Source organism: Lolium perenne, chromosome 3 (genome assembly GCF_019359855.2).
Source record: "Lolium perenne isolate Kyuss_39 chromosome 3, Kyuss_2.0, whole genome shotgun sequence".
Lineage (NCBI taxonomy): Eukaryota > Viridiplantae > Streptophyta > Magnoliopsida > Poales > Poaceae > Lolium > Lolium perenne.
The window spans coordinates 296,766,223-296,779,679 of record NC_067246.2 but is presented as its reverse complement, the minus strand read 5'-3'; the positions used below and the strand labels follow the sequence as shown (position 1 = coordinate 296,779,679).

The 13,457-nt window shown below is 44.5% G+C and overlaps 2 protein-coding genes across 2 annotated transcripts; one reads left to right on the top strand and one right to left on the bottom strand.

The window, feature by feature from the left end:
* Positions 1-3,361: 3,361 nt before the first annotated feature.
* LOC127345077 (putative metallophosphoesterase At3g03305) lies at positions 3,362-7,540 on the bottom strand. The gene is made up of 4 exons (XM_051371488.1): positions 7,232-7,540; positions 5,814-6,055; positions 4,025-5,599; positions 3,362-3,941 (listed from the first exon to the last, which is right to left on the bottom strand). Exons 1-4 carry the CDS (start codon positions 7,494-7,496, stop codon positions 3,825-3,827), a joined length of 2,199 nt encoding a protein of 732 aa, XP_051227448.1. The 5' UTR covers positions 7,497-7,540; the 3' UTR covers positions 3,362-3,824.
* A 3,434-nt stretch (positions 7,541-10,974) lies between these two features.
* Positions 10,975-11,877, top strand: LOC127340178 (short-chain dehydrogenase ptmH-like). The gene has a single exon (XM_051365952.1). It carries the CDS (start codon positions 10,975-10,977, stop codon positions 11,875-11,877), a length of 903 nt encoding a protein of 300 aa, XP_051221912.1.
* The last annotated feature ends 1,580 nt before the right edge of the window (positions 11,878-13,457 follow it).

The window sequence follows — 13,457 nt, the reverse complement described above, 5'->3', positions numbered from 1 at the left end:
GGGGCGGCCAGCTTATAGTCTTGGGGTGGCCGGCCCCCTCCCTTGGCCCCTCATTATATAGGTGGATCCCAAGTGTTGGTGTCCAAGTCTTCGAATAAGACCCGAAACCAAAACCTTCCATAGGAGGGGGAAACCTAGCCCAACTAGGACTCCCACCCAAAGGTGGGATTCCCACCTCCCATGTGGGGGTGGCCGGCCCCCTATGGTGGAGTCCACTTGGGACTCCACCCCATCTAGGGCTGGCCGGCCATGGAGGTGGAGTCCCTTGTGGACTCCACCTTCCTTGGTGGTTTCTTCCGGACTTTTCTAGAACCTTCTAGAACCTTCCATAGAACCTTCCGCGACATTTTATTTCACATAAAATGACATCCTATATATGAATCTTATTCTCCGGACCATTCCGGAACTCCTCGTGATGTCCGGGATCTCATCCGGGACTCCGAACAAATATTCGAACTCCATTCCATAATTCAAGTACTACCATTTCAACATCCAACTTTAAGTGTGTCACCCTACGGTTCGAGAACTATGCGGACATGGTTGAGTACTCACTCCGACCAATAACCAATAGCGGGATCTGGAGATCCATAATGGCTCCCACATATTCAACGATGACTTTAGTGATCGAATGAACCATACACATATATTACCAATTCCCTTTGTCTCGCGATATTTTACTTGTCCGAGGTTTGATCTTCGGTATCACTCTATACCTTGTTCAACCTCGTCTCCTGACAAGTACTCTTTACTCGTACCGTGGTATGTGGTCTCTTATGAACTCATTCATATGCTTGCAAGACATTAGACGACATTCCACCGAGAGGGCCCAGAGTATATCTATCCGTCATCGGGATGGACAAATCCCACTGTTGATCCATATGCCTCAACTCATACTTTCCGGATACTTAATCCCACCTTTATAGCCACCCATTTACGCAGTGGTGTTTGGTGTAATCAAAGTACCTTTCTGGTATAAGTGATTTACATGATCTCATGGTCATAAGGACTAGGTAACTATGTATCGAAAGCTTATAGCAAATAACTTAATGACGAGATCTTATGCTACGCTTAATTGGGTGTGTCCATTATATCATTCACACAATGACATAACCTTGTTATTAATAACATCCAATGTTCATGATTATGAAACTAATCATCCATTAATCAACAAGCTAGTTTAAGAGGCATACTAGGGACTTCTTGTTTGTCTACATATCACACATGTACTAATGTTTCGGTTAATACAATTCTAGCATGATATATAAACATTTATCATAAACATAAAGATATAAATAATAACCACTTTATTATTGCCTCTAGGGCATATCTCCTTCATCCAACATGGGCCACTTTTGTCAAAACAATCTCGAATCCATCAGGTCAGAAGAATTCCCACTTTGCTGCGTGACAGGAGGCTTGCAGGAAGGATGTTGAGCGGGCATTTGGTATGCTTCAAGCTTAATTTGCAATTGTCCGGTACTCTGCTCTAAGCTGGTCTCACGATCAAATATGGGAGGTGATGCAGGCTTGTGTGATCATGCACAACATGATCATCGAGGATGACCGCAAGAATCATGCCAGGACACATGTTGATCCCTATGAGTGTCAAGGCCCTCTTGCGAAGGTTGATCATGAGTTGCCTGCAGATTTTGCTGATTTTTTCGCCATGCACGCAGAGATCCGTGATATCAATGTTCACGAGCAACTTCAAGCTGATCTCGTTGAGTATTTATGGAGAATCAAAGGATTATCAGCAAATGCCGCGGCACATTGATCTAGCCCTATTTATTTACATTTATTTAGTTGTTTTATTGTTTGTTGTATTTTAATTTGAAAACAATCTCCGCAAACATATTTATTTGTATGTATGTTATATTTAATAAATGGTTGTGTTGTCAAAAACCCTTATTTAGTGTTTGGGGGCGGCGTTTGGGGACGCGACTGGAAAGCGACGTCCCCCAAACGCGACACGAACAAAACATGTCCCCCAAACGCTCGATTCGGCGCCGTTTGGGGGACGCGACTGGAGATGCTCTAATACAATTGTTTGTCTAACACCTGCCTTAATCTAAGCCGTGGAAGAAATGTAGAGGTTGAGATTACGGTTGAATTCTTCGAGTGACTCAATAGGAAGCGCCTTTGTAAAACCATGTGCCAGCTGATCTTTAGTTGATACGAATTTGACCGCCCGGGTTCTTTGCTTGCAACTCTTTCTCTCGCAAAATGAAAATTAATTTCAGTATGTTTAGTGCTGGTATGGAAGACTGGATATTTACAGATAATTATGTGGCACCTAAATTGTCACACCAGAGGCAAGGAGTGATGCCTCGAGCTAGCGAAGCAAAGCTTGTACCCAAATAATTTCAGCCGTGACATTGGCCACAACTTTGTATTGGACTTCGGTGCTGGAGCGAGAGATGGTAGCATGTTTTCGGTCACTCCGTGAGATGAGTTTGGAGCCAAAGAATATGGCAATCAACCACTAGAACATCTGTCATCAAGATATCATGCCCAGTTCGCATCCGAGAAAACACTAAGGAGAGTATAGGATGACCTTTGAAAAGTAATGCTGACTTCGAGTGTACCATGAACATAACACAATATTTGTTTAGCCGTTGTCCAATGTGTTGTAATAGGAGCATGAAGAAATTGACACATTTTGTTCGCCAAGTAGAGAGACTACTTCAATTGGGCGATGCGCATTATGGGCCATCCCATTGGTAGTAATAACTACCAGCAAGGACATCTAATCCCACCATTTTTGGAGTTCTTTGAGGGATTAGCGTTTGATGGTGGAAGCAGTCATGCATCCTCTATTTACAAGACCAAAATTATTCATGATAATCACTACTCATTCTCGAGTTTTTTACTGCTGTAAGATTCGTTTCTATGTCTCATAGTAGTTTGCTTCCTAGAAAATTTTGATTCCAATGCTACACAAGTTTGCTTCCAATACCATAATAATTTCGATTAGATCTAAAGGAATGTTTATAATGTGACAATTTCGTTTCTATGACTCACAGTAGTTTGCTTCCTTAGAAGAATTTTTTGATTATACAAAAAAAAATTCAATACCATAATAATTTGATAGATCTAAACGAATGTTTATAATGTGACGATTTATTATCCAAACTTAAGATTGTTTCCATCTAGGAAAATTGTGTTTCATAGCAGCTGGTTTGCTTCCAATATACCACAAGATTGTTTCCATCGACTAGATAATCCCTTGAACCAAAATAGACATATATGTGTTCCCATCGATTACATATATGTGCATCTACACTTATGAGCCAAAGTAAATATCCAAGAACTCCCAATCTTCAAGCGACTACACATACTGCTCCAGTATAAAGAAGGGTAAGCAACCATGAAACTCAAAATCCATTCCCCAACAGCAGGCCGCATATTTGTTGGTTCATCACAATGATACAGGGTACTACAAAGCACATGATCAACCAAGGAAGGAGAAAATATTTCTTTTGAAAGATCGAAAGAGGAAACTACCAAGCAGTAATGATTCACTTCATTCAGTACATAACTATTCAGTGCTACTAGTTCCTAACTGCTCGGTCTGAAGAGATGCCATAGTTTATGAATTACAACGTTGACAATATCTTTATGCATGTTAGATGACCTAACAGATCTCCTTTCCAAAAGAGATAAAAAAGAAGAATTAGATGGGTGATCCGACAAATACACCTTTGGTTGCGAGTATTAGCCTTCTAGGTACCCGATTTGTAGTGTTTTCGAAGGTGATTCATTTATAGCGTCTTTGCGGGTGCGCTGAAGTATAGCATGGTGGTCCGAGCATGGCTTCGAAGCAGTTAAATGGACGAGGTTTTGTACACAGAAAATACTATGAGCGCTGGTACAAAGTAGAAATATACTGGAGAATGGAGCAGAGGGTTCATTGCATAAGCCTTAACAAGACCTCTGCATTGCTGCACAATGAAAAATTGTCAGCGATTTCTTCAAACTGGCAAAACTGAAGGCACATAGCATTTGCATGTATTCAAAGATATACCTTCCAATGTTTCCATAGGATCACCAGGCAAAGAACAATGAGAATTTTCCTTATCCAGCGACCACTCCATAAACTATCACGTTCTACTTGTCTCCTGCTCTTTTGGAAGTGGTCATCTTTCTTCTTTCCTGATTGAGAAAAATAATGTTCCCGGAATGCTGTTCTCTCAGCAGCCATTGCAGCTAATATCAAAATTGTAGGTAGTACCACAAAACAAAGGTGAGGTAGAACAATGACCATGACGTCTGGACTGCCAGCATGAAAAGCTTCGTTGGATCGTTTAAGAGTCCAGCCTCTGTATGTCATATATGCGAGGCCACTGTCCTCAGTTAGAGGGTGACCAAACAACCAAGGGAAGACCAACAAATAGATTATATACACCCATAGAAAAAACCACACAAGAATCGTCCTGGACAGCTCAATAAAAAGCCAGATAAAGCCACCAACCAGATACTTCAACAATGTCCACTGACTACCGTTGGCTCGTAGATATGTGTAACCAGATTGATATTTGAATAACACAATCAAAGCTCGTGGTACAAGAAGCATTACGAAAATCAGGGCAAGAGCACACCGCAGAGTGAGATGATATAATGAAGCCCATTGAATGCCCATTACGAAAAATTCCTTCCAAGTCCAGCTAACTTTGGCAAACAACCCATTTACAGAGAACGGCCTCAACTGACTGACACTAGTGTCACCTGTTATATCCATCACTTCAATTTGGAGCCAATATCTGTTTGGTGAAGGATCTGCAAATGCCCTCCAGTTCCATGGAACTAAATACATATCTCCTCTAGATTCATTAGCACTCACTCTTTTCATTTCAGTGTCGAATACCACTTCAAGATTTCCTGGTCTTGAGTCATATATCTTTACTGACACAGACACTATCTCTTGTCGAGAGAAGACAAGAGCCCGCACTGTATCAAAAGTTGAAGCTCCCTTGACATGGCAATTGAAATCACGAGGAGCAGAGCGTCTCTGCATGAATCTCGAGTCTAGAGGAAAGGTAGGAACTATAATTATACTCTTCGAGCCTAAACTGAAATCTATGTCAGTGAAGGAGACATAACCATCATCAATTGCCAATATCCTCATAGTTCTTCTCCTTCTCCAATCGCCCATCTCCCACTCCCAGAACTCCTCAATATGTGCAGCTTCTTCTGAACAGTTCTCTTTAGCACTCTGGATTGCGTATCCTTGGTGCATGTTAAATTGGTAGTACTGTTCGTATAATGAAGGATCTTGAGTTATCCGATGATAGTAGCGCTTCAAATTCTTGCCAAACCTGGAGTGAAGATGTCCACACAAGTATGCTGCTACGGAGTGCTTTAGAAATACATCCTTGATACTTTTTCCTGATTCGGTTAATGCTGAGAAAGACAGGGGGAAGTGCCCAACTGTGGTTTTAGTCACTGGAGCCTTGTCGAATTCAGTGTCCCACTGCGACAGTGACTGATCCAGCTCTATAAGCTGTTTGTCAGTCGGATGCCCAAATAAATTGGTCGGGCCTCTAAGACCGATCTCCATTGTGCTATCAAAGCCAACAAACAGGTGCTTCCGGCCACTATTCTGCAGATCCATCCACAGATCTACCATATGTTATGTCAAGGTGTATTCAGCAAAGGATTGCAACCAGATATAAAATTTGACAGTAAACATGCAAGATGCTAAATAAATATTTTCATAAAAAAAAGATGCTAAAGAAATAAGAGGCAATATAGTGTTTACATTCTAGATGACAGGTTGCAGATGTGCAATCATGTATAGAAGCACAAACACTGACCTCTAAAGTGACGCTTTGCACACGCCCTTGTCGTCCTGATTTAGCATTGATGCTATACTTCTGATAGAAGTCATAGTCCCCACCAGATGTGGGTACACCAAAACTGTCATGGTTTCCTCTCAGATCATAAAAAATTCTGCTTGGAAGTTTGCTTCTTTCAATGACATCCTTCATTGTACTTCTATATTCTATCCACTCAACCTCGTTTTGCTTCATTGTTAGTAGATCTTTGCTTTTTCCATCTAACAAACAAAGCAAAAAACATATTCAGACTTGAGAGTAATCATCATATGTAATCATGTATATCCTATATGGGATCTGGACACCATTTCAAATGAATCAAGCTTGGTTTCATGTCTTTTGATCATAAGAGTGCTTAATTAGTTGATGTTTCGAGAGCAGTCTAGAACAGCGTTAAATTAAGGTGCTCCTAAGCGCACGCCTAAGCACTGAGCGGAGGCAAAACTACTAGCGTGTAAGTGTGCAATTAATTGCACTTAGCGCTTTAATACTTTAGAAAAGGGAAAGGTGGAGGCAAAACGCTCGCTCAGCGTTTAGCGCTTAATAGAACCTTGGTCTAGAACGAATTGGAGTTGTAGTGCTGGTTGTTCTTGCTATCCAGTTAAAACTGTAAACTGAACAGGTTTATCGGTACCGTTGGCTGGAAGAAGAAATGTAAAAGTATCTGTCTATCAAAAATAATTCAGTCAAATGTAGCCATTTCGAGTTCATCTGTTGGATCCGATAAAAAATCATCAGTAGTCCGCACCTTAACACTGCGATATTAAGAGGGCCTGTGACGACTTCATATAGCTAGTATGTTTGTTCTGTCTCTAGTTTTTTGTAACTTTGAACTTTAGGCCTTTAGTCAGTGGCCTTGGTTACTGTTGGTGTTGAACAACCAGGCAGTTTTCGGCCACTTGGTACCAGAGGTTGTAAGCTTTAACATGTTTGATACTGGATTTTGTACTTCAATTGTAACGTCAGTACTGAATTTGCCAACGCATCTGGTTTTCACGTGGATGGAAAAGTACCCAAAGCAACTGCTAATTGACCAATTTCATCTCCCATAGTACTACACTACACTGTCAATATTTGCCTTTAAGGTTGAAGGGCCGGATACTGCATTCTACTTAAATTGTGGTCGAAATACTGAATTCTGGTGGTCGACATACTGAATTCAGTTCAATACTACTATCGCAGATACACTAGAATTTGTAGCACTCTAAATTGTGCTCCTAGGCGTTCACCGATACAATGCCTCAACGAATCGTCCACCCATTCACCACATTTTATTAAACAGGAGCCCATTCTAACTAGACCGAAGACCAAATCACCCATTGACCTTAAACAGGGCAAAGAATCAACCGGATGAGCAAAACTGAGCGGGGCGAGAGGAGGGGGATATGAATACGCACCTGTCAGGTCACCGGTGATGAATACGAGATCGGGGTTGACCATGGCGAGCGCGGGGCCGACATATCGCCGGAAGTCGTAGGCGCGCTCCGGGTGGTGCACGCTGAAGTGGAGATCCGAGAGCTGGGCCACCCACACGACCCCATCCGGCGCGCCGGATACCTCCACCACCGCCCTCTCGTCGCCGTAGCCGGAGGACGGAGCGGACGCCGCCGCGGCGAGGAGGGCTAGGAGAAGGGGGAGGAGCCGGTTCCCGTGCGGAGCCATGGCGAGGGTCCGAAGAAGGGGAGCAAGACAAAGAAGAAGTCGTTATATTCCCAGTTTACGCTTTCGGTGACTAGAGAGCTGAGGAAACCGTCTCCGTATCGAGGAGTTTGCTCTGGGTCAAGCATTGCGGAATACGTTTTTGTTAGTACTATACGTATTCCTCAGCTTGCAACACAGTTTGTGAAGGATGCCTTTGACCTTGAGCAGTGTATTTGTGAATCACTGAACCATAGAAAAAAATTCGTATGTAGCCCTTTGATACGAAGGAATGAGAAGGAAGATATTCTAAAGATTTTTTTATGGAATAGCTAAGCCTGTTGAAAATTGTGTAGAGATTCTTACATGAGTGTCTTGCATTCATTTTGTCTTCTTTCATTTACTTCTGAGATATGTCTTAACATTGGCGGAGCCAACTAAGGACCTAGATATGCAAATTCCACCCATTTATACTTGAAGAAATGCGTAAAAAATCTGAGTTAATTATATAATTGATTAGTAGAAGTGATATTGATGAAATGAATAAGGGAGAGCTGAAGGGTTGTGGGGCGACGTAGTGACGGAGACGATGGGATAAAGAGAGGAGGGAATGAAACAATGGCGTTCATACAACCGACATTATTCCGCCTTTCACTCGATGATACAAAGATCTTTTATAGTACAGAAAAATAAACAACACAAATGATGATGTGGCAACATGCATGTGTAGAGAAATAACTTAGTGGAGATCATTTATTCAGTTATATAGGATATGCGAGATGGAAAAATTCCTTTGTAATTATTTCAACATGAAAACTTCACTTAGTTTTTCTATTGTGCACATGGTTATCTTGATGAAGGGTATATTTATCGTCGTAAATTAGACATAAGTAGGTTAATTGTAGATGAGAAATTCAAGCGATGTGATCACAATGGCCAGTGTGATTACATGTAGCTTACTTAATGTAGTCTCCGAGTTAAGATTACAATGCTTGAAGATGCTTAATTGGAATGTTTGCTTTTTTCCTTCCAATAAGCCAGACACCACAAAGTTTTGATTGTAATGTAGACAACTAAGAATTTAAGCTACACTATCTTAAAATTCCTACATCGGTTTGACCAGGAATAGGAGATTCATATGTCATTCTTATTAGAGAACCTACATGCCTATGTATTTGCACTTGGGTCCATTAGCCAAAAATAACACAAATGACTATTATGGACTATTATTTTCTGAAAACCAACAACGACTATGTATGTTCATTAAGTTAAAGTAAAAAGGATCAAAAAGGGATATTTTTGACCATTGCCATTGTTGTTATACGATAATACATGGTAAATAAGTACAACTTATGCATAAAATTGAAATCAAATCGAGTAACTAAATCTCTTCTACTAGATGAATACAACTATCCAAGTACCATATTTTAACATGGTTACTTATAATTATGTTTATAGTAGTTTGCCCATCTTGCATGCCTGATGTAGTATTGTTTTGGAGTAATTAACAAAGTGTTGCTATAGTAACTCTTTAATCTTCTAAAAAATGTAACAATCAATGGCATGGAATTTTCATTGCGACTTCCTAGACGTATTTTATTTTCTGACAACAAGTTCTAGGAAATATTTCAATATAGAAGTTTATTGCTGTTTTGATTTTGCATACATTATATTACAATTTATGTATATATGATTTAGTCAGGACCTGGATGTTCTCAAGGATATTGGCACTTGGGCCCATTGGCGAGAGCAAATGATTACCTTGATCCATTATTTTGCGAGAGCAGCCAACCATCACATCTTCCTCTTCATGAGTTAATTAGGTAGTAACTAGTTGATCCATATGGACACCAGTCTTTTGGTCCATCGGGTCATTGTTGTTGGACGTGTCAACATGGTAAAGAAGTACAACTTATGCATTGACCTACAATCAAAACGAGTAGCTAAACCTCCTTTAGATGAATATAATTATCCAACCTCAGTGTAGTTTTGCTTCCGAGTGAAATCTATTATGAATTTGGAAGCCCACCTAAATGAAAGAGGTTGGTCATGAAGATATTGGTAATATGCACGAAGATGTTTCTGATGTGTGGAGTTATGTTTGGGGCCAACAAGCACTTCTCATCTAAAAAAACATACAAGGTTTTGGCTGCGTTTCAATCTGCCACACCTCAATTTTCATAGATTTCGAAATTGTCATGTAAACCTAAGCATTTCCTTCCATTGTCGCTACATCACAAAGATCAAGGAATCTGGGTCTCTAGGGAAAAATTTAGCTGTGATCTTATCTATCCGCACCAATAAAGAAGTCTATCGGTCAAGGGGGCTTCTCAAAGAGAAGTTGCATGCTCCTTTCTTTATGGAAATTATCATATCGGCATTATGGGGCATCTCTATCAACATGAATAACAAGATTTTCAAGAACGAAGTCCCAACTATCAGTGGATGGAATTTACATGAATTTCCCCTTGTTGGTCAGAAAATGGAGCATAAATATGCTCAATAATTCAAATAATGTCTTCAGATAATTGTTCAAGAGGGTCAACATAAATGTTCATGATGTTCAAGATAAATGTTTCGTGAAGGTCAACATAAGTGTTCAAGATATTTTTGCTTGCCTCTCCAAATAAATGCATGTGCGGCATAAAAGAAATACATTTAATGTATTAGACACAAGCATGTTTTATATCATAATAAAAGGTAGAAGAAGAAAGAAATAGAAAAAACTAAAAGATAAAAATAAAGATAAACAAGATAGAAAAAAAGAAGGGTGTCACTAGCAGTGATTTTCCCTTTGTTGTGTGTGTGCAAAAGACTCAGCAAAGGAACGACAGCAATTCCCTGACAATCAGGTATTGCCGTGTGTTTTCCTCTCGGAACACGACAAAAGGCTTCACCGTGTGTATTTTCAGCTAACTCGGTCAAAAAAATGACTCGATGGTCTGGTTTGCCTAACGGAGTAGACACGTGTCTGGACTCTTTGCCGTGTGTATTTTTCGCAAACACACAACAAATATTGAATCTGGAAAACAGATGGCAAAGTCTCATTCGTTTGCCGTGCGTTTTGGAAAACAGACGGCAAATGGAATATTTGGTCGACCAAGCATTGCCTGAACAAAAGCTTGTTGCTTCAGCTGTGTGAATGCATGATGATGAAACATCACCTGTGTTATTAACCAGAACAAAAGCTCGTTGCTTCAGCTGTGTGACTGTGCAGTGAGGGTGCTGGCGCATACATAAATCTTATGATATGACAGCTGACAACTGGTGATGTGTTGAGTATTCTAGCAAAGGAGTTTAAGTTCAGACAGACCTCGCCGGCCGACCGGCCGGCCGGAGGTCCTGAAGAAAGGAAGAATGCGCCAAGAGCAGTCGCATATCCCTTGCATATTCCTCCCTCGACGGACATCCCAAACATGCAATCTATCCTATATATCAGCTTATGATCCGTCGCACTTGCACGCAGCCGTACGTACCATCGGATTCACGGATTGTCGATCCTATGGATAACGTCGGCAAAGGTGCCGATGATGGCGAGGGCGAGTCAGCGTCGCCGGTGGTGCTCATTACTGGGTGTGGCGAGGGCAGCATCGGCTACGAGTACTGCCGTGCCTTCGCCGCTCTCGGCTGCCGCGTCGTAGCAACCGACGTCCCCGACCGCGTCGCGGGCCTCGCCGACTTCGCCGTCGACCGCCTCCCGCTCGACGTCACCTCGGACGCTAGCGTCGACGAGACCGTGTCCCGCGTGATGAAGGACCACGGACGCATAGACGTGCTGGTCAACAACGCCGGGGTCGGCTGCATGGGCCCGCTGGCCGAGCTCGGCGGCGGCGAGGCCGTGCGCCGCGCATTTGACGTGAACCTCCTCGGCCAGCTCCGGCTCGTGCGCGCCGTGGCGCCGGGCATGGTGTCGCGCCGCTCCGGCCGCGTGGTGAACGTGGGGAGCGTGGTTGGCACGGCCGCCACGCCGTGGGCGGGCGGCTACTGCGCGACCAAGGCTGCCGTGCACGCCGCCACCGACGCGCTGAGGGTGGAGCTCCGGCCGTTCGGGGTGCACGTCGTGAAGTTGGTCCCCGGGGCCGTGCGTTCCGGGCTGGGCAACGCCAACTCCGCGCAGATCGCCGGCTCTGGAGGAGACGGGGCGAAGCGGGACTGGGGGATGTACCGAGGTTTCGCGGCTGCGATCGAGGAGCGGGCGCGGGCGTCGCAGGGTCCGAGCGCGACGGAGAGGGCGGTTTTCGCGAGGCACGTCGCGGCGAGGGTGATGCAGGCCCGGCCGCCGCGGGAGATCGTTTACGGGGGAATGACGGTGCTGTTCGCCGTCCTCGCCGCCTCGCCGGCGTGGGCGCGCGACGCCTTCTTTGCCAGACGGTTTGGGCTTCACACACTACAAGAAAAGTTCTGATAGGCAACGTCTCAAAATCGTCCGCTAAGGGGTGTTTTTCGTCGCCTATGGGCCTAACCCGACGATATGGGTTCTATTGTGGAAACTGCGTCAGGCAAAGTCCTACGACGATTTTTTCGGTCCGTCGCGCTTGGGCGCCCTTCCGCCACGGAAAATCGGACTGTTGCCCAAGTGTTTCCGGGAGCCCGTTGACTATTGACGTCATGCAAACTGACACGTGGCAGACGCCGTTAACTGGCAGTTAACGGCGTTAACCGGCTGAAACCCCGTGGTAGATGGTAGGCCCACACGAGGCCTGCCACGTCTTAAGCGGGCCGGCCCATTAAGTTTGCGGGCGGGGCCAGCTGACTTAGTTTGACCGGTCAACTATATAGCTGGGCTGGTCCATTAGTTACGTGGGCCGGGCCTAACCTCTAAGGTTGACTGGTCAACACTTTAATGGGCCGGCCCACTAAGCATGTGGGCCGGGCCGAATGCACTCGTTGACCGGTCAACAGGCAAAAGGGCCGGCCCACAAGACATGTGGGACCCACTTTCCTGCTATCGGGCCGGCCCATTTACAAAGTGGGGTCCACATTAAAGCAACTGGGCCGGCCCAAGAAGTTATTGGGCCGGCCTAATAAGCATGTGGGTCCCACTTTCCTGCTATCGGGCCGGCCCATTTAGTACGTGGGGTCCACATTTGATCAAATGGGCTGGCCCAACAAGCCAGTGGGCCGGGCCAAAAGCACCGGTGGGTCCCACTTTCCTGTTAAAGGGCCAGACCCATTTAGTATGTGGGGTCCACCATATAGCAAGTGGGCCGCCCAACAAGATAGTGGGCGGGCCAAAAACACAGTGGGTCCCACTTTCCGGTTAAAGGGTGGCCCATTTAGTATGTGGGGTCCACCATATAGCAAGTGGGCCGCCCAACAAGATAGTGGGCGGGCCAAAACACCGGTGGGTCCCACTTTCCGAGTTAAAAGGCGGCCCATTTAGTATGTGGGGTCCACCATATAGCAAGTGGGCCGGCCCAACAAGATAGTGGGCGGGCCAAAAACACCGGTGGGTCCCACTTTCTGTTAAAGGGCGGCCCATTTAGGACGGGGGGTCCACCATATAGCCAGTGGGCCGGCCCAACATGCTAGTGGGCCGGGCCAAAAACACAGGTGGGTCCCACTTTCTTGTTAAAGGGCCGGCCCATTTAGTATGTGGGGTCCACCATATAGCAAGTGGTCTGGCCCAACAAGATAGTGGGCCGGGCCAAAAACACAGGTGGGTCCCACTTTCGTTTTAAAGGGCCGGCCCATTTAGTATGTGGGGGCCACCACAAAAGCAATTGGGCTGGCCCAACTAGTTAGTGGGCCGGCCCAGTAGTGGGTGGGGTCCACCTTAAAGCAAGTGGGCCGGTCCAATAAAAGTGTGGGGTCCACAGTAAATCAAGTGGGCTGGCCCAATAAGTAAGTGGGCCACCCGTTTAGTTGCTTGTTTATATGCCACGTAATAGGCGCTTTAGGATTTTGCGGCCGGCACATATGTGATTTCGCTTAATTGGGCCGTTTAAGGGATGGGAATTCGTGATTTAGCTATCGAGAATATTT